We start from the raw sequence: 22,960 nt of genomic DNA on the forward strand, positions 1-22,960 counted from the left end.
GTTCCGCGGAGGTCTTTACGAGCTGAGCTCGTCATCAGCACAGCGCCACTGTGCTGCATGATGAGCTGAGCTCGTCATGAGCATGCAAGAGGTTAAATAATGAAATACTTTGGTACTCATGTTAAGCACTCTATTGCCCTGGGTCTGGATTTGCGTGATATTAAAGTGCAACAACAATTAAGAAGAAAGACAAAGCACCCCCACTTTTTTGGCTGTGCAGTTTGAAAATAATTTCAAAAGAAAATCGGCGATGTGCCGGTGGCCAGTCAGTGTCGTCAGCGACAGCACTGACTGGTCATTAGCAATGACAACTTACTTAAGGTACCTCTTAGTTTGGGAATTGCTTTGTCATCAGGGCAGGGGCAGGATGTTTCTTAGTTCACTTTGAAACACTCACTTTTACTTAATACTTTACAACAGAGCCGAATTAGGGTGCAAAATAGGCTCAGGAAACAAAATAAATTGGCCCCCATTAGGTACTCGGATAGGGACAAAATGTCCCACTTTTGCAAATCAGGCTAGTTTTGAGCTTGTAAAGTAACTCATTGGGGATAAATGCAAGGTCCTGTAGACTGCATGCATTTGCGTTTGCTGCAGACAAAGCTTGTGTAATATCAAGGAAATTAACAGTAAGTACTGTCCCACCAGGCCATAAAATAGTTGCACACATTCCTCACACTGATTTGTCAGACCAGCCCAACAGGCACTGCCTGATTGCCCTTTAGGTCAGCCCAATCATGCCAAATAATAAGATGCAGTAAGCTAACACGCTTCTCGGTGTTAAAAAATTCACAACTGGGAACTCTGAAAACACTTATATTTTATCTAACTATGTTTATTCAACTTTTTCCCACCAAATATTCTCAAGACTCTGGCTGAGCACTGGGATTTGATCCAGTGTCTACCTTTGGCTCTCTGTGCCAGTGTGATGACTCACCCACCTCAATACTGCACTCCAATTGCATGGGGAGACTCACAGTAGGGGGCTGAACGCTAAAAGACTGTCCAGAGTTCTGCAGAATCTATCCACCTTGAGCCTGTCGAAGCAATTGGTATAGCAGCGCGGGAAGCTGTGAACTGAATTCTGCGCAATGTGCCACTGAAAGCAGAGCTGATACACTGCGAAGAATCCAGTGCTCAGGTTCCTAGCTTCTGCCTCTAAATTCTATATCAGGACCGGATTCTCCAATTATTGCTTTTCTTTCCTTTACTGCAAAAACACAGCAGCCAATGAAAAACGTCTTACCACAAACTACATTTCCCATGATACTCTTCTGCCAACCACCTATCACGGACCAGCAGTCCATATAAGGGTAGCTATCGCCATCTTAAGAGTCCCTTTCTTTACTGCTCACAGCTGGGATATGTTTCTCTTTGTTATTTTCTATTTTAAATTCTAATCTTTATACTGTCTATGATTGTGTAAATAACCCCTTTGGAGCTGATGACGGCTCCCGGTCGTCATCAGTTACAGTGGGCGTGTGCTGATGACGGCCGGGAGCCGTCATGACCACATCCACGATCGGAATGTGCCGCACAGGCGCAGAATTCCATTCACGGCGGAGGGGTTAAGTTGAGCTTCTTCCCTGCGCACTCATGCAGCGGGATAAAAAGCTACATGTAAGGCAGTCCCGACTTCGGACCATTGTTACTCTGCCCGGTTACTGTGAGCGGACCGCATCACGGCCACTGTTTGTTTGTGTTGTCCTGACTATGGGATCATTTGTTGAATGTCAAGACCTCGCCCCTTTGAGTGGTATGCTTCGCGGTCATCCCATGTAGACTATTATCGGCCCCTTCCCTCACAACGAGCCCGATATCCTACTAGAGCAATGCAAACTTGCGTAGCGCAATTGGGTTACTTCTTGCGCGTTTTTGGGCTACGCACCGCCCTCCTTTTATGCCCTCCTTGCCCTAGTATTCTTTCAAAGCTCACCTTCCCCCTGATCAGTAAGTTTGCAGAGTGTAGTTGATGCCTGCTCAGGCTGGAAAAATCGGCCTGCCCACTGAGCGCGTCCACGTTAAAGATAACAGTTTGTCTTTGACATCCTAGCTGCACTGGGGCCAGATTATTTGTGATTGCAGCTAAACTGAGGACCTAAACCGATTTTTGTTGGTTTTCTGGAGCAAGTGGGGCTGGCTCCTCCCTGTGTGATCCTTTGGGGATAGACGGGGTAGTTTCTTCTTATTACATGAAAGGATATCAGTAATAATGGAAGATTGGGCTCCCTTTGAGGAGGAAGAATACGAGTCCTATTATCTGAAGCAACAGGGGCCCCTTTTGGGAGATAATTTAGTTGACGCTCTTGATACCACTTCTCCAGCGATCAGTCAACAGGGCAATTGAGACTGTTGTTACCATTATAGTGAATCAGGCTCTGGCTGCTGCCCTTAAGCCTATTACTTTTCATTGGAGTGTTTTGCTAAATGCCAGAACTGGACCCCAAGCCCAGTTCTTCTGAGGTACCCAGTAAATCCAAAGCCGAGTCCTCTGAGTGGCCTCATGCTGACACTCTGGCTAGTCTCCCACAAGGCCCTTTGGGTGAACACGGATACTCAGTGCAACACCCAAGCGTAAGGATGGGAATTATACTGATACTGATACCACACAAACTGATTCTACCTATTCCGATCATGAAAATACCCCTAAAATAAAAAAGGCAATAAAGTCTGCCTCAGCAAGGTCATGAGTTTCTGATCTAAGTCCCTCTAATCCCTTTACTTTTAATACTCAGGATATTGTCCATCCACGTTTGTCCAATCGGGAGCCTGTTCCCGAAGTGTCTGAATACCTCCATGCGAATTTAAGTTATGGTTTTGAAAAGGAGGTCTGTAACCGTCTTCAGGCCAAATGTCCAATGCTCGATATCCCTGACAAAGTTGTTTACACCCCCTGAAATTGACACAAACATGTTAATCTTTTTGAAGAAGATTGCGAAAGATCATATAAGGGGTATTGACCATACTTGGTACGGGTGTTAGGGCAAGTTACTGGATTTGGCTGGGCCTCTTGCAAACATTCTAGAGAGGGCCTTTGTGGCCAAGGTGAGGGGCGCAGAGGTTGACCCGGATATTTTAGCTGGCTGGACCCAGCAGGCTATATTTTTGTTGGAGAACCAGAACTGCGCCGCTGTGCTGCCCAAATCTCTCCTTAATCTCTCCTATGCGCATGGATTCCGACCTCACCGAACTCACTTCAGCTGAAGTGGGCCCCTTGGCTGAGGCCATCTATTTAGAAATTAATTTGTCAACGATATATCTAAGTATGTGGGTGGCTTTACTTCACTGGATAAGGCTCAATCAAATATAAAAAGAGTTTTCCAGGCTGGCCTTTTCAATAGAGGCAAAAGGAACAAATGATGGACAGAATGGTGAACAATACAAATATTCATGCCCAGTCACAGAGATCTGGGTTTAATCCATCGTTCTTTTGCTCACCATGCCACCGGAGTTTGGACCCAGCCATATACTAAAACCTCTTGACCCTGTGCCTCATGGGAACAGTCCAGCCCGAACTGCCAAGCCAGGTCCTATCTGAACCATCCTGGGACCGGTTTCGGGGCATCACCCTATATCAGCCAGGCTAGCTAGAATCCAGTAGTCCAGTGAGCATGAGACCCACGTCTGGGCACACCCTTCCCCCTTAGGGTGACAAAAGCAAAAGGAACAAACGATGGACGGAATGCTGAACCATTCAAACATTCACCCCCAGTCACAAAGATTTGGGTTAAATCCATCGTTCTTTTGCTCACCACCCAGAAATATGCAAAGCAGTCTTGACCCCATGCCTCACTGGAATAGTCTAGCCTGAACTGCCAAGCCAGGTTCTCCCTGGACCAAAACCAGGCATCATGGGACCAGTTTCGGGGCATCACCCCTCATCAGCCAGGCTAGCTTGAATCCAGCGGTGTAGTGAGCACGGGCGAGTCTGACTGATTAGGGGTTATGCCCCAAAACCTGTCCCAGGATGCTTGTTTCGGGTCCTGGGAGGTCCTGGTTTGGCAGTTTGGGCTGGACTGTTCCCATGAACGAAAGGGTTAAGACTGATTTGCATAGGGCTGGGTCCAAACTGATGTGGCATGGTGAGCAAAAGAATGATGGATTTAACCCAGATCTTTTGACTGGGGGTGAATGTTTGATTTGCTTTGCATTCCATCCATCATTTGTGTGTCTTTGGCTTTTTCAATAGGAAAGGGCGGGGCAGGGGCTGCTTGCCAGGCCGTTTTTATAATCAAAGCAATCCCAGAGGTGGATACAGTCAAGGAAGAGGAGATTGGCAGGATTCTTTTAGAGGTGGCACACAGATTCTCCAGACTCAGTTATGCCTTTTGGGGTCATATACAGATCAGATTTCCCTGGCAGAGGAAGTGAGGGAGGAACTCCGCTGGTGGTTAGGACAAGTGGAAGCCTGGAACGGCAATGCCATATTCGGTTCTCAACCGGAGGTGATAATAGAGTCAAATGCCAGCCGGTGGGGCTGGGGAGCGAATTGCATAGATATCTCCACCGATTGAAGGTGGTCTCTCGAAGAATTGTCCCTTCATATCAACTGTCTAGAGCTGTTGGTGTGGACCAATTTTAAGAGATAAACATATTGTAGACTACTTCTTCAAACAGAACCCCATGATTTTTTACCATACTGGCTAGAGGCAGGAATAAAGTAAGGGTCCTACTGGTCAGATATTTTTAACCTGTTAGTACTAACTTCCCACTCCCCTCATGAACACTGTCTTTATCATAGAAATTATTTCTAAGTGCTCCTGCGTATTCGCATGGTTGTAGCACGCCTTTATCCGCAGCGGGTCGGGATGAACCAATCACAACATGAAGCATGCCACCAAGGGGCAACCCTGGTAGGTGAGGGTTTTCTAAGAAAAACGATGTTTTTCTAGACCTGTGTGCAACATTACTTCTGTGATTTTTGATAAGCGTTAAACTATCAATAATTGGAGCCTTTGGCCCTGAAATAGAATTTAAAAATTGCTAGCATTCGTACCAAGAATTTTCAATTTCATTAAGGACACGGAGGCGAGGATTATCCTGCTAAATAGATCAGCCATTATATGATTTGTTATAACTTGCTGACACCCCCATGTGTATAATCTGTGTTACATGGTTTTAACTAAGCATGGGTGAAATTTCCAGAATTCCCCGCGAAATCGCAAAAAAATCCACGAATTCGAAAATGTTCCTGCGAAATCGCGGCTTTCTTTTGCGATTTGCCCTGGAGTACTTTCTACTGGCTAATCCAGTAAGTGCTCCCTCATTGGGTAAATGTATAGTGCTTTTATTACACTGCAGCTGTATAAAGGGCCAGAAGATGTGTCTCCAGTGACCATGTGTGCCTGTAACACAGGCACAGGCACACATGGTCACGAGACACATCTTCTGGCCCTCTACACAGCCACAGTGTAGTAAAAGCACTATGGGGCAGATTTACAAGGCGCTTGCGCCTCTTTTGCGCCGCAGTTGCGTCACATTTGTGATGCAGCAGCAGCACAAAAGATGCGCCATGGTGCTGGGTATTAACAACGTGACGCATCTGAGAGATGCATCACGTTGTAAAGCCCTGCGCCATCAGTAGGCGTTCCGGTGCAGGGGAGGGCGTTCCTGCGCAGGAACGCCTCCTAAAAGTGGCTGAGTGAAATCTACAAGATTTAACTCAGTCACTTTTAGGCCAATTCTGCGTCAAAACCCTGCGCCGGCTTGAAGCAGGCGCAGGGCTTGACGCAGCATTGGGGAGATAGGGCCCCCCCGGAGCATTGCTGGAGCTGCGTCGCGCTTGCGACGCAGCTCTAGCAATGCGTTGGTTTTACGGCACAGATGCGTGACGCATCTGTGCCGTTTTTGCCACATGGTGCGCCGCATTGTAAATACAAAAGACAAAAAGGGTGCCCAAAACCTCATAGCATAGTCATACAGTTATTTCATCACGACCAACTGCCAATTCATTAGACCTGGTCAGGTACTTTTATTTATACCAATTATTCATATTTTTTATTTATATCCTTTTTTTAGCACTTATTTTTCTTAGGCGAATAAAGATATACATTTAAAACATATACAACATAACATTACAAACTAAGCAATTTTGACAAGAGAAACATAAATCAAAAATCAAAAGTACACCCAATTAACACTAAACAGTGCACATTGCAAAATCATTTCATTCATATTTACAAGTCAATTTCTTATTAAAGACAAACAAAGCGACATTAAATCACAAGAGTGAAGTAGTATATTGGTATATCACTCAATGATATAGTATAACACGTTGGTATGCCTTTTTTTTTTTTTTTTTGTGTCTGGATCCCTAATTTAAGAAAAGGATTTTATGCGTAATTTTGTATGGCTTTTTTATCAGAAAGATATACATTTCTTCACCAACGTGGTCCCATACCTTATATTCTTCTCCTGGAATGAGACGGAGTTTATATTCTGTCTTTCAATGGCAGTTCGTTATCAAAACGACATATTGGGAATGGAGGACCAGTTACACACAACACAAGCCCAAGTGATTTAAATAGCGCGAGTGTGTGTGTTTGCATGTCGTTTGTCACTTGTAGGGATGGTGTTCTAAAAACTTCATTCTACAAGAAACCAACTGACAAAAACGCTATCCTGCACCACAGAAGCCACCACCCCAGGAACCTCAAAGCCAACTTGCCCTTCGGGCAACTGCTGCGGATACGCAGAAATTGCACGGACACTAGTGATTTTGACCACCATGCCCAGACTTTTTGCCAGGAGATGACATATAGGGGTTACCCCAAAAAACTTTTAAAACACTCCTACAAAAAAGCACGCTTCACGCCATGTGAATGTTTGCTACAAACAAAAGAAAAGAAAAAGCTAGATTGTTTAGTATGTGTGACCACTTTTGGTCCCGACACCCACAAAATGAGACAAACGGTTTTTAAAAAATTGGCACCTGGTTTGGAATGTTCTTTTCCCCGTCCAATGTTTGCGTACAAAAAGAACAAAAGTATTGGACAGCAAATCGTGAGGGCTAATTTAGCGCAACCTAAAGCCAAACATGATCTTCTGTCCAGCTGGAACATGAAGCCGATCGATGGGCATCATAGATGCGGCAATTGTGTCGCATGTCCAAACACAATTGAAGGAAATGAATTCGAACATCAGGGGGTCAAGTGGAAACACTTGAGTTTCTCAAATTGCAGGACCAAAAATGTAATATACGTAATTATTTGTCCGTGCAAAAAGATCTATATTGGCAAAACAAACCAGCAAGTGAATCTACGCATCAGCCAAGGATTAAAAAGAAGGTACTAGCTGCTCCCATGGTGGAACACTTCATAGAGAAGTCCCACACTGAGAATGATTTTAAATGGTCAATACTTTTCACAATGGGTACAGTACAGCGCACCGCGGATGTAGACAAGGTGTTGTTGCAAAAAGAAGCATACCTTATTCTTAAATTCAACAGTACATTAACAGGCCTGAACAGTATGTCTGAATTATCAAGGATCTAGACGGAGCTTTTATTCACAATGGCTATGCGACGACATATGGACAGAAAACATAATCCCATTTAAAAACTACACAATAGGCAGACTACCAGTCTTGTATTGTATTGTATTGTATGGCATACTTGTATAGCGCAAAACTGTCACCCGAAGGGTATCCTGGCGCTTGACTTGATCAGCCATATGCAGATTTATGCTGCCTCATTCTCTACGCTATCCTGGGAAAGGGGTGTGTTTCTAACCCTTTTTTAAAGGAGGAGAGATTTTCCTTGCTTCTTAAAGGCAAGGGTAATGCATTCCATAACTTAGCTGCCGCGAACCTGAAAGAGCGGCCACCCATCCGAATCCTCATGATTTTGGGGATTACCACCAGGCAGGCTGATAAGGAACTAAGGGGTCTAGCGGGAGTGTACCAGGAAACAACATCTGCAGCGACGATGGCCCCTGGCCATGAAGAGCCTAAAAACAAGACACAGTGCTTTAAAATCAATGCGCTGGGCAATTGGCAGCCAGTGGAGTTCCATAAGCGCCAAAGAATAGGAGTCAAGACGCCGCCTGGAGAGAGCCAGTTTAGCAGCCATATTCTGCACCCGCTGCAATTTACCCACTAGGGTGGCTGGTGCACCCAGAAGTAGCGCATTGCAGTAATCGAGCCTGCTTAAGATGATACTACGCACTACCTCTGGGCGGGCATGGGCCGGGAGAAAGCAGAGAATCTTCCGCAATGTTCGGAGCAGCAACATACACGATGCCACGGTCTTATTGACAAACGCGTCTAGTTGTAGATTAGATTCGAACAACACCCCCAAATTCCGAGTTGAAGCTGCCGCTGCCCCCGTATCTTGAAAAGAAGAGGGCCAGAAGTCCGGTGGTAAAGGCCGGGGGATACGATCCATTGAGCAGTGCAGTATCTCGGTTTTTGAGCTGTTCAATTGCTGTTGAATTGCAGAGAATTCAGACTTAGCCATTCTGCGGTAGCTGTCATGCAGCGATGGTAGGTCTCCTGCGACACAGCATCCTTACCCTCAAACGAGAAGATAAGTTGCGTGTCATTGGCGTAAATGATGACCGCAATGCCAAAGGACTTAATCAGACTGACCAGGGGACGGAGGTATAGATTGAATAGAATGGGGCTAATGGCCGACCCTTGAGGTACACCCTGACCCACTTTCCTGATGTCAGAGCGGTAGGGCGGCAAGGCGGCAAGGCAACCACCGGGTGTCTGTTACCAAGGTAAGAGACCAACCACTCCAGGGCCAGGTCAGATACCCCAATATCCTCTAGTCTCCTGATCAGGATGGCATGTGGTCTTAATTACACCAACTTATGAATAAATACAGGAGGGTGGAGAATAATGGCAACACTTGTGATAATATTAGCCACACACAAGGAGAACAACCCCAGATATTTTGCATGCCGCCTGCGAGACCGAAATTCCCCTTACGTCCCGTAACAAACATAATGAGGTAAAACAAATGCGCAACCAAAGAACTATCAGCCTGATTCATGAACGGGCCGTTTTGCGAGGCTCAAATAGCGAATCATAAGGAATCGCTATTTGAGACTCGCAAAACGGTAATCATGTAGGAATCGCAATTTTAATTGCGATTCCCACTGATTCCTTATTTGCGATTAGCTAATTGCTAATCGCAAATAAGGAATAACTCCCCATGCATTCCTATGGGCCAAAAGGCCCATAGGAATGCATGGGGAGTCATTCCTCATTTGCGATTAGCAATTAGCTAATCGCAAATGAGATTGCAAGTACTAGGGTGCCAGGGGCGTCCAATGGACACCCTGTAGCACCCCTGCAATGGAAATTAACACAGGTGTTGCACACACACATGTCCAAAGGACATGTGTGTGTGTAACGTGCAACTCAGAAAAATGCATTTAAATGCATTTTTCTGAGTTTTCGCAATTTACCACGAGGTTTGACCTCGCGGTAAAATACGGCCCGAAATTGCGATTTCGCAATTGTAAAATGGATGATGAATTACATTTAAGGAATCTCAAATAGAGATTCCTTAAATGTAAATCCTCGCAAATATGCGAATTAGCAAATAGCGATTTTTGCATTTGGGATGTTGAATCGCACTCGTAAAGGGCCAGATTCTCAGAATCTGGCCCTTTGCGAGCGCAAATATGAATGATGAATCAGGCGGTATATCATTAAGTACATCTTGAATCACATCACGCAACTATCTCTTTAATTATATTTGGTTGCCATGTCGAGCTCCATCGCCCGTAAAACTACATGTCCCATAATACATTGCAACATCCAACTAGTGATTTTTAAACCCAACTAAGATGGCCGCCACAGTGAGTGAGGCGATCTAATGAAACCTGACAGTGGAGGCTTTGTGCGACCGAATTCAGGTGAGAATGAGCGAGCTCAAATCGACATCGTGCAGCGTACGTGTTTAACACTGACATTCACTGAGCGCATCCCAATTTCTATTGTTGATGTCGTGTGAAGGACATAACGGACCCCTGGGGGCTCACCGCAAAAAAAGAAAACGAGGGAGATATCGAACTCCTGTTCTAATGCAGGTACATTTTACTTTAGGAAAACGACATGCAAACACACACACTCACGCTATTTAAATCACTTGGGCTTGTGTTGTGTGTAACTGGTCCTCCATTCCCAATAGGTCGTTTTGATAACGAACTGCCATTGAAAGACAGAAAATAAACGCCGTCTCATTCCAGGAGAAGAATATAAGGTATGGGACCACGTTGGGGAAGAAATGTATATCCTTCTGATAAAAAAGCCATACAAAATTACGGATAAAATCCTTTTCTTAAATTAGGGATCCAGACACATTGACCACGACCTCCCCTCCCTCCAAGAGGCGCCGGATGGTGCACAAGGAGGTATGTAGAATTAAGACACGCGCGTTTGAGTGTCTTAAAACATTGTGCCTTTGGTAACATTCTTCACATAGTTTGTGCCTTATTCATTGTAGAAATTAACCTGAAGTACAGCACAACGTTCCTCGTGTTGATACTAATGAAAATACCACCAGCCTAAAAGATAAAGGCAGAGTTTGATGATTCTATAAGTTGTGAGTGGCAGTGTTGAGGCATACAGGTTGTCAATAAAACGTTACTGTTTTTTTGCATCCTATACAGACAAATAACAAAGCCCTGATGAGGGTTCGAGAACTGGTTACTCAAACCTGAAACGCGTCGGCATACCTACAAGAGTTATACTATATCATTGAGTGATATACCAATATACTACTTCACTCTTGTGATTTAATGTCGCTTTGTTTGTCTTTAATAAGAAATTGACTTGTAAATATGAATGAAATGATTTTGTAATGTTCACTGTTTAGTGTTAATTGGATGTACTTTTGATTTTTGATTTATGTTTCTCTTGTCAAAATTGCTTAGTTTGTAATGTTATGTTGTATATGTTTTAAATGTATATCTTTTTTCGCCTAAGAAAAATAAGTGCTAAAAAAAGGATATAAATAAAAAATATGAATAATTGTATAAATAAAAGTACCTGACCAGGTCTAATGAATTGGCAGTTGGTCGTGATGAAATAACTGTATGACTATGCTATGAGGTTTTGGGCGCCCTTTTTGTCTTTTTCAGTATAACGGTCAAGCCCACTCTCAGTACCGCTAAGGACCTAACTCCTTTGTGTACCAAACATTGTAAATGAGGCGCACCATGGTGGCGGAGCTGCGGCGCACAATAACTGGCGCATCCCTGGGGATGCGCCAGTTATTGTAAATCTGCCCCTATACATTTAGCCAACGAGGGAGCACTTACTGATTAGACAGTAGCAAGTACTCCAGTTGAATAGTGGTATTGCACAAAAAGGTGGCATCTTTGTGGACAAACACGCAGGGCGGGATTCATTCTGCCCCCTCTTAGACTCGTTTTTTGTGCTCTTCTGCCCTCTGTTAATCTCGTTTTTCCCTTGTTTTTCTGCCCTTCTGCCCTCTGTTAGACTCGTTTTTCCCTTGTTTTTCTGCCCATCTGCCCCCTGTTAGACTAGTTTTTTGTGCCCTTCTGCCCTCTGTTAGAATCATTATTCCCTTGTTTTTCTGCCCTTCTGCCCTCTGTTACACTCGTTTTTTGTGCCCTTCAGCCTTCTGTTATTCCCTTGTTTTTGTGCCCTTCTGCCCTCTGTTAGACTGTTTTTCCCCTTGTTTTTCTGCCTTTCTGCCCTCTGTTAGACTCGTTTTTTGTGCCCTTCTGCCCTCTGTTAGACTCGTTTTTTCTGCCCTTCTGCCCTCTGTTAACCTCTTTTTTGTGCCTTTCTGCCCCCTGTTAGACTCATTTTTGTGCTCTACTGCCCTCTGCTAGACTCGTTTTTCCCTTCATTTTCTGCACTTCTGTCCTCTGTTAGACTGTTTTTTGTGGCCTTCTGCCCTCTGTTAGACTCGTTTTTCTGCCATTCTGCCCTTTGTTAGACTGCTTTTTGTGCCTTTCTATCCTCTGCATCACCACATCATCACTCAGCGCTACCCCAGCGTCACTCAGCACCACCACATTATCACTCAGCACCACCACATTATCACTCAGCACCACCACATCATCACTCAGCGCTACCCCAGCATCACTCAGCACCACCACATTATCACTCAGCACCACCACATTACTCAGCACCACAACAGCACCACTCAGCACCACCACAGCATCACTCAGCACCACCACAGCACCACTCAGCACCACCACAGCACCACTCAGTGCCACCACAGCATCACTCAGCACCACTACATTATCACTCAGCACCACCACATTATCACTCAGCACCACCACAGCATCACTAAGCACCACCACAGCACCACTCAGCACCACCACAGCACCACTCAGCACCACCACAGCATCACTTAGCACCACCACAGCATCACTAAGCACCACTACAGCACCACTCAGCACCACCACACCACCACTCAGCACCACCACAGCATCACTCAGCGCCACCACAGCACCAATCAGCACCACCACAGCACCACTCAGCGCCACCACAGCATCACTCAGCACCACCTAAGCATCACTCAGCACCACCACATTATCACTCAGCACCACCACAGTCCAACTCAGCACCACCACAGCATCACTTAGCACCCCCACAGCATCACTCAGCACCACCACAGCACCACTCAGCACCACCCCAGCATCACTCAGCACCATACCAGTATCACTCAGCACCACCACAGCACCAGTCAGCATCACCACAGCACCACTCAGCACCGCCACAGCACCACTCAGCGCCACTCCAGCATCAATCTGCGCAACCATTCAACAACAACTGGTTAAAATATGTTCTCTCAATGTTTCAAGCTTTATTACAAATGTCACAAAAAGATGTTAATATTTCACTTCTGTTCTTGGATTTTCGTCACAATAAAATACACTGAACATAATCTTCACAAAATGTATTTACAAAAGTTTAAGTTATTGCCATTATAAATTAAAATCACTTTTATTTAAGTATTAATTGTTTTAAAAAATTAAAAGCCATTGTAATTTGTAATATCAATACATCTAAGTCACGTAAATACAAAACATGTTGCCTTACAAATGCTATAGGTGTCTCATTTGCGAAAGTTATAACTATTGGCATTGTAAATGACAAAGCTATTTTCAAAACCAACATATAAATGAAAAAAATTGTCATTTACAAGACCAATAGCTCAAACTTCCCTAATGCGAGACCTATTGCATTGCAAATGCTAGTTTTTATATCTGTCAGTGCTTCCTGTTGAGGTTTAATTTTCGTGACAGGCGCCTCATTGTCTACTTGTAACTATTCTCTGACCCTGCTTCAAGGGTCAGAACAGGGTCAGAGAACAGCTGCAAGTAGGCAACGAGGCGCCAGGAAGCACTTACAGGCTTACAGCAGCAGGTGCCCAAGTTGAAGTTAATTTCTTTGTAACCCTTTTGTAAAAGGTTACAAAAAATTAGCTTCAACTTTTGCACTAGCGTGTTCCTACCCCTGAGGCGGAAGTGGGGGGCTGTAACTTTTAATCGTGTGCATTTTTCATTATTTGTGTGTAGACCTGTGCTACCTTTTAAAAACCGCCGTAGATTCCACGTTGTTTCTTCCGCTTTAACCCGCTACCAGCGCAGCAGACCTAGTGTTGACGCTGTGGGAGACAGGGCTCTAGGACGCCATATTGGGGGGAATCAGGGTTGCGCTCGAGCTGTTGGACGCCTCCCACCCGCCTCTAAACCAAATAAAAAGATGTCATCTTCCCGTCCGCGCAGCGCGCGGGCGCAGCGGGTGCGCCGGCGCGCCAAAGGCAAGCCCGTCTGTACCCGTCCGCGACCGAACGGGGCCAGGGGCCACAATCCCTGTCCCTATTCCTGATTATTTAAGGGGGTACAGTCACAATGAGTTAATTAGCCTGCAACCTCATGTAAAGGCATTATGCAGCCATTCTTATCACCCCCTAAAGTTGCCATTTCAATGTCAGCATTGTAACACCGATATCAAAGGCATCTCCACCATGAAGGCCCAGCATACCTACAAGATGTTTCTTCTTAATTGCAGGTCCCTGCCCAAACACCAAATAGAACTATCTTTGCTACTGGATGAGCTAAAACCGGATATAATTTTTCTCACTGAGACTTGGTTGACCTTGCATTCACAGCCAGACATAATACAAGCACTCCCACATGGATATCAATTAGCAAGTATAGACCGCCCAATAGGGAAGGGAGGGAGATTGGCAATAATATTTAAAAATCATTACATCTGCCGCTGCTCCCGTAGTCCCTTTTTGGACTGCGAAAGCATGTCCTTTAGTCTGGAGCTCTCGCCAAATACGAGCTTCTCTGGAGCACTGATTTACCGTCCTCCGGGACCGATTAAACAGTTTTGTGCTTCTTGCCCCCAGCAGTCGCTGATCTCGCCGCTTCTGCGGCTAATTTTACACTGCTGGGTGATCTAAATATACATTTTGATGACACTGGAGACCACACGGCCAATGAGCTGACTGCTGATCTGTCTGCATTACAGCTAGCCCAACCTGTCTCATTACCCACCCATATCAAGGGGCACTTGCTCGATCCCGTGTTCAGCAATCGCCCGGATTTGAAAACAGAGCCCCCCATCACGCTCCTGTGGACTGACCATCGGTTAGTCCCGCTGATCTGGAGTACTTATAAACCCCCTACGCTGACACCAGAGCAACGAGAAGCACGAAACTGGTCCAAACTCCCACTTGATAATGGGGCAGATGAGCTACAAGCCACAACACCATCTATCAATGCAGACCCCTTGATAGCTAACGATGAATTTAATAGTTGGATAACCACATCATTGAACATCATACTCCCCGTTAGGAAAACTCTGGCAAAAAGATCAAGGACCTCAGCCCCTTGGTATTCGGAGGAGCTTAGGGACATTAAACGCAAATGTAAAAGGCTAGAGAGAAAGTGGCGCCTGGGCTATACTGACCCAGATAAAATCTTGTATAGACAATCCATCAGCGACTACAAGAAGGAGATAAAGAAAGCCCAAACTTTGTACTATACACAAAAAATCTCCGAAGCCAGCTCTAATTCCAAGGAGATTTATCGGATCGTAAAGAGTCTTACCATATTATCTCAACCCCCCGTAAACAGTGAAGGCTTACAAGCTCGCTGTAATGATCTAGCGGACTTTTTCTACAACAAAGTAGATCTCATTTACTCCTCATTTTTATATACCTCTCTAAATACCCCACTAGACATCTCGACAAATATTACGCAGGACAAACTAGGACATTTGTCATCTGTTCTAGTGGAGTTCCCTCCATTACATCTGGATCTGCTTGCCACTTTAATGATCAAAGTAAAATCAGGATCTCCCTGTGATCCCGCACCTCCGAGTTCCCTTATGGCTGTTAGCGATATCATCCTTCCTGTTATGTTGGATGTACTTAACGCCTCTATTTATACCAATACGGTTCCACCAGCGTGGAAAGAGGCCAAAGTGAAGGCACTCGTGAAAAAACCCAACATGGACATAAATAATCTTAGTAATTATTGTCCCATTTCCTTGCTCCCCTGGATCAGCAAGATACTTGAGAAGTATATCAACAGTCTTCTGATGAATTTTCTAGAAAATAACCAGCTGCTGGATCCATCACAAACGGGTTTCCGCCCCAAACATGGGACGGAGTCTGCGTTGTTGGCAGTGTTGGAGGAAACCAGAGGAATCTTAGACCGAGGAGGATCGGCGGCTGTCATCCTCCTCGATCTAAGCGCTGCTTTTGACACCGTAAACCATGAAATCTTACTGCAGCGTCTCTATGATATTGGAATCCGGAGCGTTGAAATGGATTGGGTCCTTCCTGAATGGCAGAACCTTTCAGGTTTTTGAGGGAAACATCATCTCCACCAGCAGACCTTTAGGTTGTGGAGTTCCGCAGGGCTCCTCGCTCAGCCCGACGTTGTTTAACTTCTATATGAGGCCGCTGGCTGGGATCGTCCGTCCATATGGTATTAAGATCGTTACCTATGCGGACGACACCCAGCTAGTGGTCTCTCTGACACGGGCAGAGAGCTCTGCGGACTGGGTGGATCTTGTAGGCTGCCTGAGTGAAGTGAACAGATGGATGACCCTGTCTTGTCTCAAACTTAATGGAGACAAGACTGAGGTCATGCTCCTGGGACACTCGGCTCCATCTTCGGTGGATGCGATTTGGCCGGCCTGTCTTGGCTCCCCCCCAGCTCCCAAGAATTTCATTAAGAGCCTGGGCATCTGGCTGGATAGGTCCCTGACTTTGGACTATCAGGCCACTAAGTTATCGGCTACCTGTTTTGGCCTTCTCAGAATGTTGAGAAGGATATTTCCCCTGCTACCATTCAAGGCCAAGCAAATCGTCGTACAGGGACTGGTCCATTCCAGGTTAGATTTTAGCAATGCACTCTATCTTGGAGCCCCTGATTCCACATTGCGAAAATTGCAAGTTATCCAAAACTGTGCGGCCCGCACCCTATTGCAAATTCCCCGTAGGATTTCTGCGAGACCTGGATTGAAAACTCTGCACTGGCTCCCTGTTAGGGACAGGATCAGCTTTAGGTCCCTCTGCATTGCCCATCAGTCATTTTGGGAAACAGGTCCTGTGTTGTGAATAAATAATCCAAAAGTGTAGACCAGGTGGTAGTTCCAAGCAGTTCCTTTATTAGTTTCAGTTATAGTTGTAGAAGATGAAGGTAGGATGGTAAATAAGATAGAAGTATAGTTGTACAGCCCCACCCTCTGCTCAGCCTCTCATCCTCCAACTGACGCTCTCCACCAGTCCACACACCAACATTCCATGACATCATACATCATTCTCCTGCCATGCAGGCTGAACAGAGAGAGCATTGATGTGAAGAAAGAAGAGGGGAATTAACCATTACAACATCCTGCAATCAATCTCCCTTTAATTACCTCTTATCTCCCCGGTAGACAGCTACGTGCAGCCAATGCATTTCTTGCCACCGTGCCTAGGGTCAAACGGACCAGAGCGGGAGGCCGTTCCTTCACTCTGAACGTAGCTAGGTTGTGGAACACTCTTCCACTACATCTAAGATCTAATCCTGACCTAACCTCCTTCAGAAAACAATTGAAAACTTTTTTGTTTAATAAATAGGTCCCTTTTTATTTCCCCGTGCTGGGCTGTCTATCTGTAGGAACCCCTCTTAGTTCAGCGCTTGGACGCCCCTGGGCAACTATTTGCGCTTTATAAAACCCATTTTCAGTTCATTTCATTTCATTTCATTTCATTCACCTGCTGCTGTAACCCTGTAAGTGCTTGGCTGAAAATTAGTTCCCGCTGATTCGCCGATTTTACCGCGATTTCGCGAGATTCGCGGATTGCGAAAACACGGAAAATCCGCAAATTCCGCAAGCGGAACTAATTTTCAGCCCATGCTTAGTTTTAACTGCTCTTATTTTATATCTAGTTTTGGATCAAAAAACAAAGTGATTCATGTCCTCGGTGACACTTGTGCTCCTGTTTCTGGATGAGCTGTTGCTCTCATGTTGGAGTTGGCCCTACAGTCAATGTTGGTTATTATTGCAGTTTTGATTTTAAGGACTGTCCGAAGAAGAGAAAGAGACTCTTATAATAATAATAATCCACATTTGTAAAGCGCAAACAATGACCTGTAAGGGTTTCTAGGCACTGGGGGCCGTCGTGAACATTAAGTAAGCTATTGCCCAGAGTCACATGGTGCTGGGCTAATCTGCCGCCGGCACCGGGGATCGAACCGTGATCCCCAGATTCGGAGTCATTCGCCCTGGCCGCGGCGCCACACATCTTCTTAAGATGGCGATGGCTCCCCTTATATGGATGCGGAACTATGATTGGCGGTTGTGAGCAAAGTATCATGGGAAATGTAGTTTGTATAGTGTTAAAACGTTTTTCTGTACGAGGGAAGGGTATTATCCGAATGTGGGACTATGAGAACTGTAGAAATGATTGTATGCCGAATACTGTGATCTATATACACATCATGCTAATCAGGTTGTCTTGCAATTGCATTGACTATCTAAATAAAAATTGTTTAAAAAAAAAACGTTTTTCATTGGCTGCTGTGTTTTTTTTAGCAATAATCCTCTCCTCTGTGTCCTTGATAAAATTGAGAATTCTTGGCGCGAATGCTAGCACCTTTTTTATCCACCCTTAGCTTGGTCGTCACAGAAGGGTAGACTGTGGCATGGCTTTACTCCTTGACTGACGTGAAGCCCCACTTGCTGCAGGGCTTCTGGCTAAAGCGCCCGGGGGCTAACTTTAAGAAAACGTCATCAAGGGGTGAAACTCATCCCCGGAGTTACCGATTTGCCTGGATGATGACTTCACAGACCTTAGGGATGTGAGCATGTCAGCCTGGCAATTTCATTGATTTCAGCCGTACTGTGCAAATCCACGGAGGCATGTACTTCAGCAAAGTTAAGTAAGTTCAAGTTCAAGTTCAGTAATTTGTATAGCGCACTACTCACCCAGAGGGTCTCAAGGCGCTTGGGGAGGGTGGGTGGATTACTTATCGAATAGCCAGGTTTTTAGCTGCTTTCTAAAGGAGAGGTGGTTCTGTGTAAGGCGAAGGTGAGTGGAGAGGGAATTCCAGGTTTTAGCCGCTAAGTAGGAGAAAGATCTTCCTCCTATGGTGGATCTATTGATGCGTGGAATTGCGGCGAGGGCTTGATTAGATGAGCGTAGTTGGTGGGTGGGTGTGTAGAAGGACAGTTGTTTGTTGAGGCATTCTGGTCCAAGGTCGTAGAGGGCCTTGTGTGCGTGGGTGAGAAGACGGAACGTTACTCTCTTGTTGACGGGAAGCCAGTGGAGGTCTTTTAGGTGACTGGAAATGTGGGCTTGACGGGGGATGTCCAGTATGAGTCTGGCTGAGGCGTTTTGGATGCGTTGGAGTTTTTTCTGTAGTTTGGCTGTGGTTCCGGCGTAAAGGGTGTTTCCATAATCTAGTCGGCTAGTGACTAGTGCATGGGTGACCGTTTTTCTTGTTTCTGTGGGGATCCAGTGGAAGATTTTTTTGAGCATGCGTAGGATGTTGAAGCATGATGATGAGACGGCGTTGACTTGTCTGGTCATCGAGAGGGAGGAGTCTAGGATGAAGCCTAGGTTACGTGCGTGGTCCGTTGGTATGGGTGCTGTGCCCAGTAGGTCAAGTAGGATGAGGGCAACTGATTCTCCGCAGTCTAGTAGCGTTTGGATGTCATCCGTAGCAGCGATGAGTGCGGTCTCGGTGCTGTGTTTGGCTCGGAGGCCGGACTGTGAGGGGTCGAGTGAATTGTGGTCCTGGGGTTGGTGTGGATCTGGAAGTGAAGGTGTTCGGCGGTCGCGAGGTTATCGTCGGAGTTGGTCGAGATTCGGATGGTGTTCTTGTGGACGATGGCGATGCCTCCTCCAGTTTGGTTGATGCGGTCTTTTCGGATGATCTTGTAGGTGTCCGGGATGGCTATGGCGATGTTGGGCGCTGATGAGGTGTCCAGGAAGGCGACGTCCGGTGATGTAGTGTCGAGTAGGTCCCAGAGTTCAGTGACATGTTTGTGGATCGATCGGGTGTTCAGCAGGATACACTTCAGGTGGTTGGAGTCGGAGTTGTGTTTGGAGGGGGAGGATTTGGCATGGGTCCTGATGCAGGCGAACTTGCAGGAGTGGCAGGCGAATGGTCCGTGGGTGTGTCCTGGGGTAGCTACGCAGCATTGTGAGGTGTGTCTGGGGTTAAGGGCTAGGAGAGTCGCGGCGTCATATGTTATGCGGGTGGGTGCGGATTTGCGAGGACCAGGGGGTCTGGCGCTGCGCGCGGTCCAGGCGCGGACGGGCATAGACGGGCTTACCTTTGGCACACCTTCGGCGCGCATGGGGCGCGACCGCTGCGTGTGGCGCTGCGCGCAGATGCATCAGTCATATGAGGATAGTGGAGGGGGAGGGGCGAGGGAGGATCACCTGGGAGGCGGGATCGTGGTGGAGGGGACGGGCTCCTATGCACAACAACAACAAAAATGGCTAGCAAATCGAAAAATGCGGAGGCAATGCGAGTAAATGAGGGCAGACAAAGCGAGCACCACACGACAACAGCTGAAAATCTAGTAAATTATGGTGGATGCAGCTGGGGAGGAAATGTGAGCAGCGCAGGCTCCAGGAAAAATTATATTATGCAGGATAAATCGGCAGCAGAGTACAGGGCAGGCACCAGTAAAAATTATAATATGCAGGATAAATCGGCAGCAGAGTGCAGTAAAGAAACGATACCCAGGTAGGACCAGGAGTCGTGGGGAGCAACCGCTTCCGAGGGTATCAGGGCGGACACAGCACAAACAAAGGACGAGCGAGGCAAGGCACTTAGTGGGAGGGAGGTACACCTGGGAGGCGGGATCGTGGTGGAGGGGACGGGCTCCTATGCACAACAACAACAAAAATGGCTGGCAAATCGAAACCGGGACAGGCTGTACACGTTAGTGATAAATGCGTAGGTAATGCAAGTAAATGAGGGCAGACAAAGCGAGCACCACACGACAACAGCTGAAAATCTAGTAAATTATGGCGGATGCAGCTGGAGAGGAAATGCGAGCAGCGCAGGCTCCAGGAAAAATTATATTATGCAGGATAAATCGGCAGCAGAGTGCAGCGCAGGCGCCAGTAAAAATTATAATATGCAGGATAAATCGGCAGCAGAGTGCAGTAAAGAAACGATACCCAGGTGGGACCAGGGGTCGTGGGGAGGTGAGTGCTGCTATGTGTGTGTGTTGCGTATGTGTATCTTTTTAATGCAAGTTAGTGTGTCTGTCTTTTTTCATCTCAATTATGGTTTTCTAATTTAAGGCAGAGCAGCCGATTTTGAAATTAGAGAACCAGGATTGAGTCTCACCGTCGGCTAGATATCCTATAATTCTGGACAAATAACATAATCTCCTTGTGCCTACCTAAAAACGTATGGATCCTTGTGTAACGTAATTGGTGCTCATGTAAAGCGCTCCAGTACCTTCGGTCGGATTTGCACTTTATAAAACTGCCCAAAAGAAAAAAATGAACATCAAAATAAAGATGGTGGCATGCTCCGGCGCACACTAGGGAGTGACGCGACAGCTCAAAACAGGCTAAGAGCTCCTCCTGGTGAAAATATGGACCCCCCCCCACCCCCGCCACGTGACATCAATTCAAGCACCCATGAGCTTGACTACCATTGCATTATATCATACCTTTAAAACTGTGGTTTTCTTTCTTGAATTAGGTTTTGGCAACTTTTTATAATGTCAAACAGTCTGTGCAATACCCAATCAGTTGCTCTGTCTTCACATCCTGCTTATAACTTAAAATCTTACCAACTTCATCTGAATAAAGCTTTGTCTGACACCACACTAACGGCCCGGTGCAGTTTTTTATGGCTGTGCATTCTGCAGCAGTAGTTTGAAGGGGACAGTAGTAGCAAAGGAGAGCATCAACTGCAATAGAAAAACATGCAATTTGTCATGAGTTTTCACATCAATAGGTGAATGTGTATCAGTGATTGCAATTCAAATGTGAAAGATGGTGCCACAAACTGGACGTCAATGTGTCCCAGTGGACAATGGAATATGAGCTGCACACTTTGGTATCGTTTATGCTGTTCAAGTAATTTTATTGTGGAACTCAATAATCATAAAGTTCAAATCCAATTGAACTAGAATATCTACACAACAATGCAGCCAAATTCCACCCTAACTTTTCTACAATATCTTAGAATCAAGCGTAGAACTATTTGTATTTAATATTTGGAAGTGCATACACACTGAAATATCTTGGTGCTAAAAAAGCAAAATGACAAGAGAAGTAGAACTACATGATGAGATGGCTATACCATGTAAAACAAGCATTGGCAAAACTAATAGACCGTGCGTATGCAAGAGCTATTGGCTTGGCCAATGTTTTTAGCCTTCTTGTGCACTAATGTGGCTGCTGTTTAGCTTAGCTAAAGGTTAGCGGCATAGAAAACAGTGGCATGGAATGGGGTGGGGTGTTGTAGAGTGGAGTGGCGGGGCATGAAGTGGAGTGGTGTGGCAGGGCGTGGAGTGGAGTGGCTTAGAGTCGTGTTGAGTGGAGTGGAGTAGAGTGGAGTGGAGTAGAGTAGGGTATAGTGGTGTAGAGTGAAGAGGAGGGGCACAGAAAAGAGGAGCAGAGAGTGGAGGGGCATAGAGTGGAGTAGGATACCATAGAGTGGGGTTGCGTGGAATAGAGTGGCGTAGATTGAAGTGGCATAGAGTGGTGCACAATGGAGTGGTGTACAGTAGAGTAGTGGAGTAGAGTGTAGTTGTGTGTCATGGAGTATGGTCATAGAGTACAATGGAGTGGGGTAGAGTGGAATAGATGAAGCTGTATTGAGTTGAATAGAGTGGCAATGAGTGGAGGGGCATACAGTGGAGTAGATTGTCGTGGAGTGGGCTGTCATAGAGGGTCGTAGATTGGAGTGGTTTAGCGTGAAGTGGCATACAGTGAAGTGACTTTATACAGAATGGCATAGAATAGCATAAAGTAAGGTGCTGTAGAGCGGTGTGGAGTGGCGTAGCGTAAAGTGGAGTGACATATAGTGGTGTAGAGTGAAGTAAAGTTTTGAGGGGCAGAGTGGATAGTTATACAGTAGAGTAGAGTGTCAGAGAGTGGCACAGAGTGAAGTGGCATAGAATGTTGTACAGTAGAGTGGTGTAGAATAGAGTAGTGGAGTAATAGTGCTCGTAGAGTGGAGTGGCATAGAGTAGACGGTTGTAGAGTGGAGTGTAATAAAGTGGAGTGTCGTAGAGTGGAATGTCATAAAGTGGAGCAAAATGGCATGGAGTGGCATAGAGAGAATTGTGTAGAGTGGAGTGGCATGTAGTGGAGTAGTGTCACAGAGTGGCATAGAGTTGAGTAAAGTGTCATTGAGTGGAGTGGAATGTCGTAGAGTGACGCGTCATAGAGTGGACTGTCGTAAAGCGGAGGGGTGTAGATCGGGGTTGGCGCAGAGTGGAGTAAAGTGTTGTTGAGTAGATAAGAGTGGCA

The 22,960-nt window shown here is 45.9% G+C and overlaps 1 protein-coding gene across 2 annotated transcripts in view; it reads right to left on the reverse strand.

Moving 5' to 3' along the window:
- LOC147724775 (ly6/PLAUR domain-containing protein 2-like) overlaps positions 1-22,960 on the reverse strand; it is a 153,274-nt gene that overhangs the window by 30,300 nt on the left and 100,014 nt on the right. For both annotated transcript variants that reach the window (XM_086966295.1, XM_086966296.1), the window contains exon 2: positions 21,271-21,390. In XM_086966295.1, coding sequence (XP_086822421.1) covers positions 21,271-21,390 — 120 coding nt within the window. The remainder of the gene's footprint in view (positions 1-21,270; positions 21,391-22,960) is intronic.

Source organism: Lissotriton vulgaris, chromosome 4_1, assembly GCF_964263255.1.
Source record: "Lissotriton vulgaris chromosome 4_1, aLisVul1.2, whole genome shotgun sequence".
NCBI classification, from domain to species: domain Eukaryota; kingdom Metazoa; phylum Chordata; class Amphibia; order Caudata; family Salamandridae; genus Lissotriton; species Lissotriton vulgaris.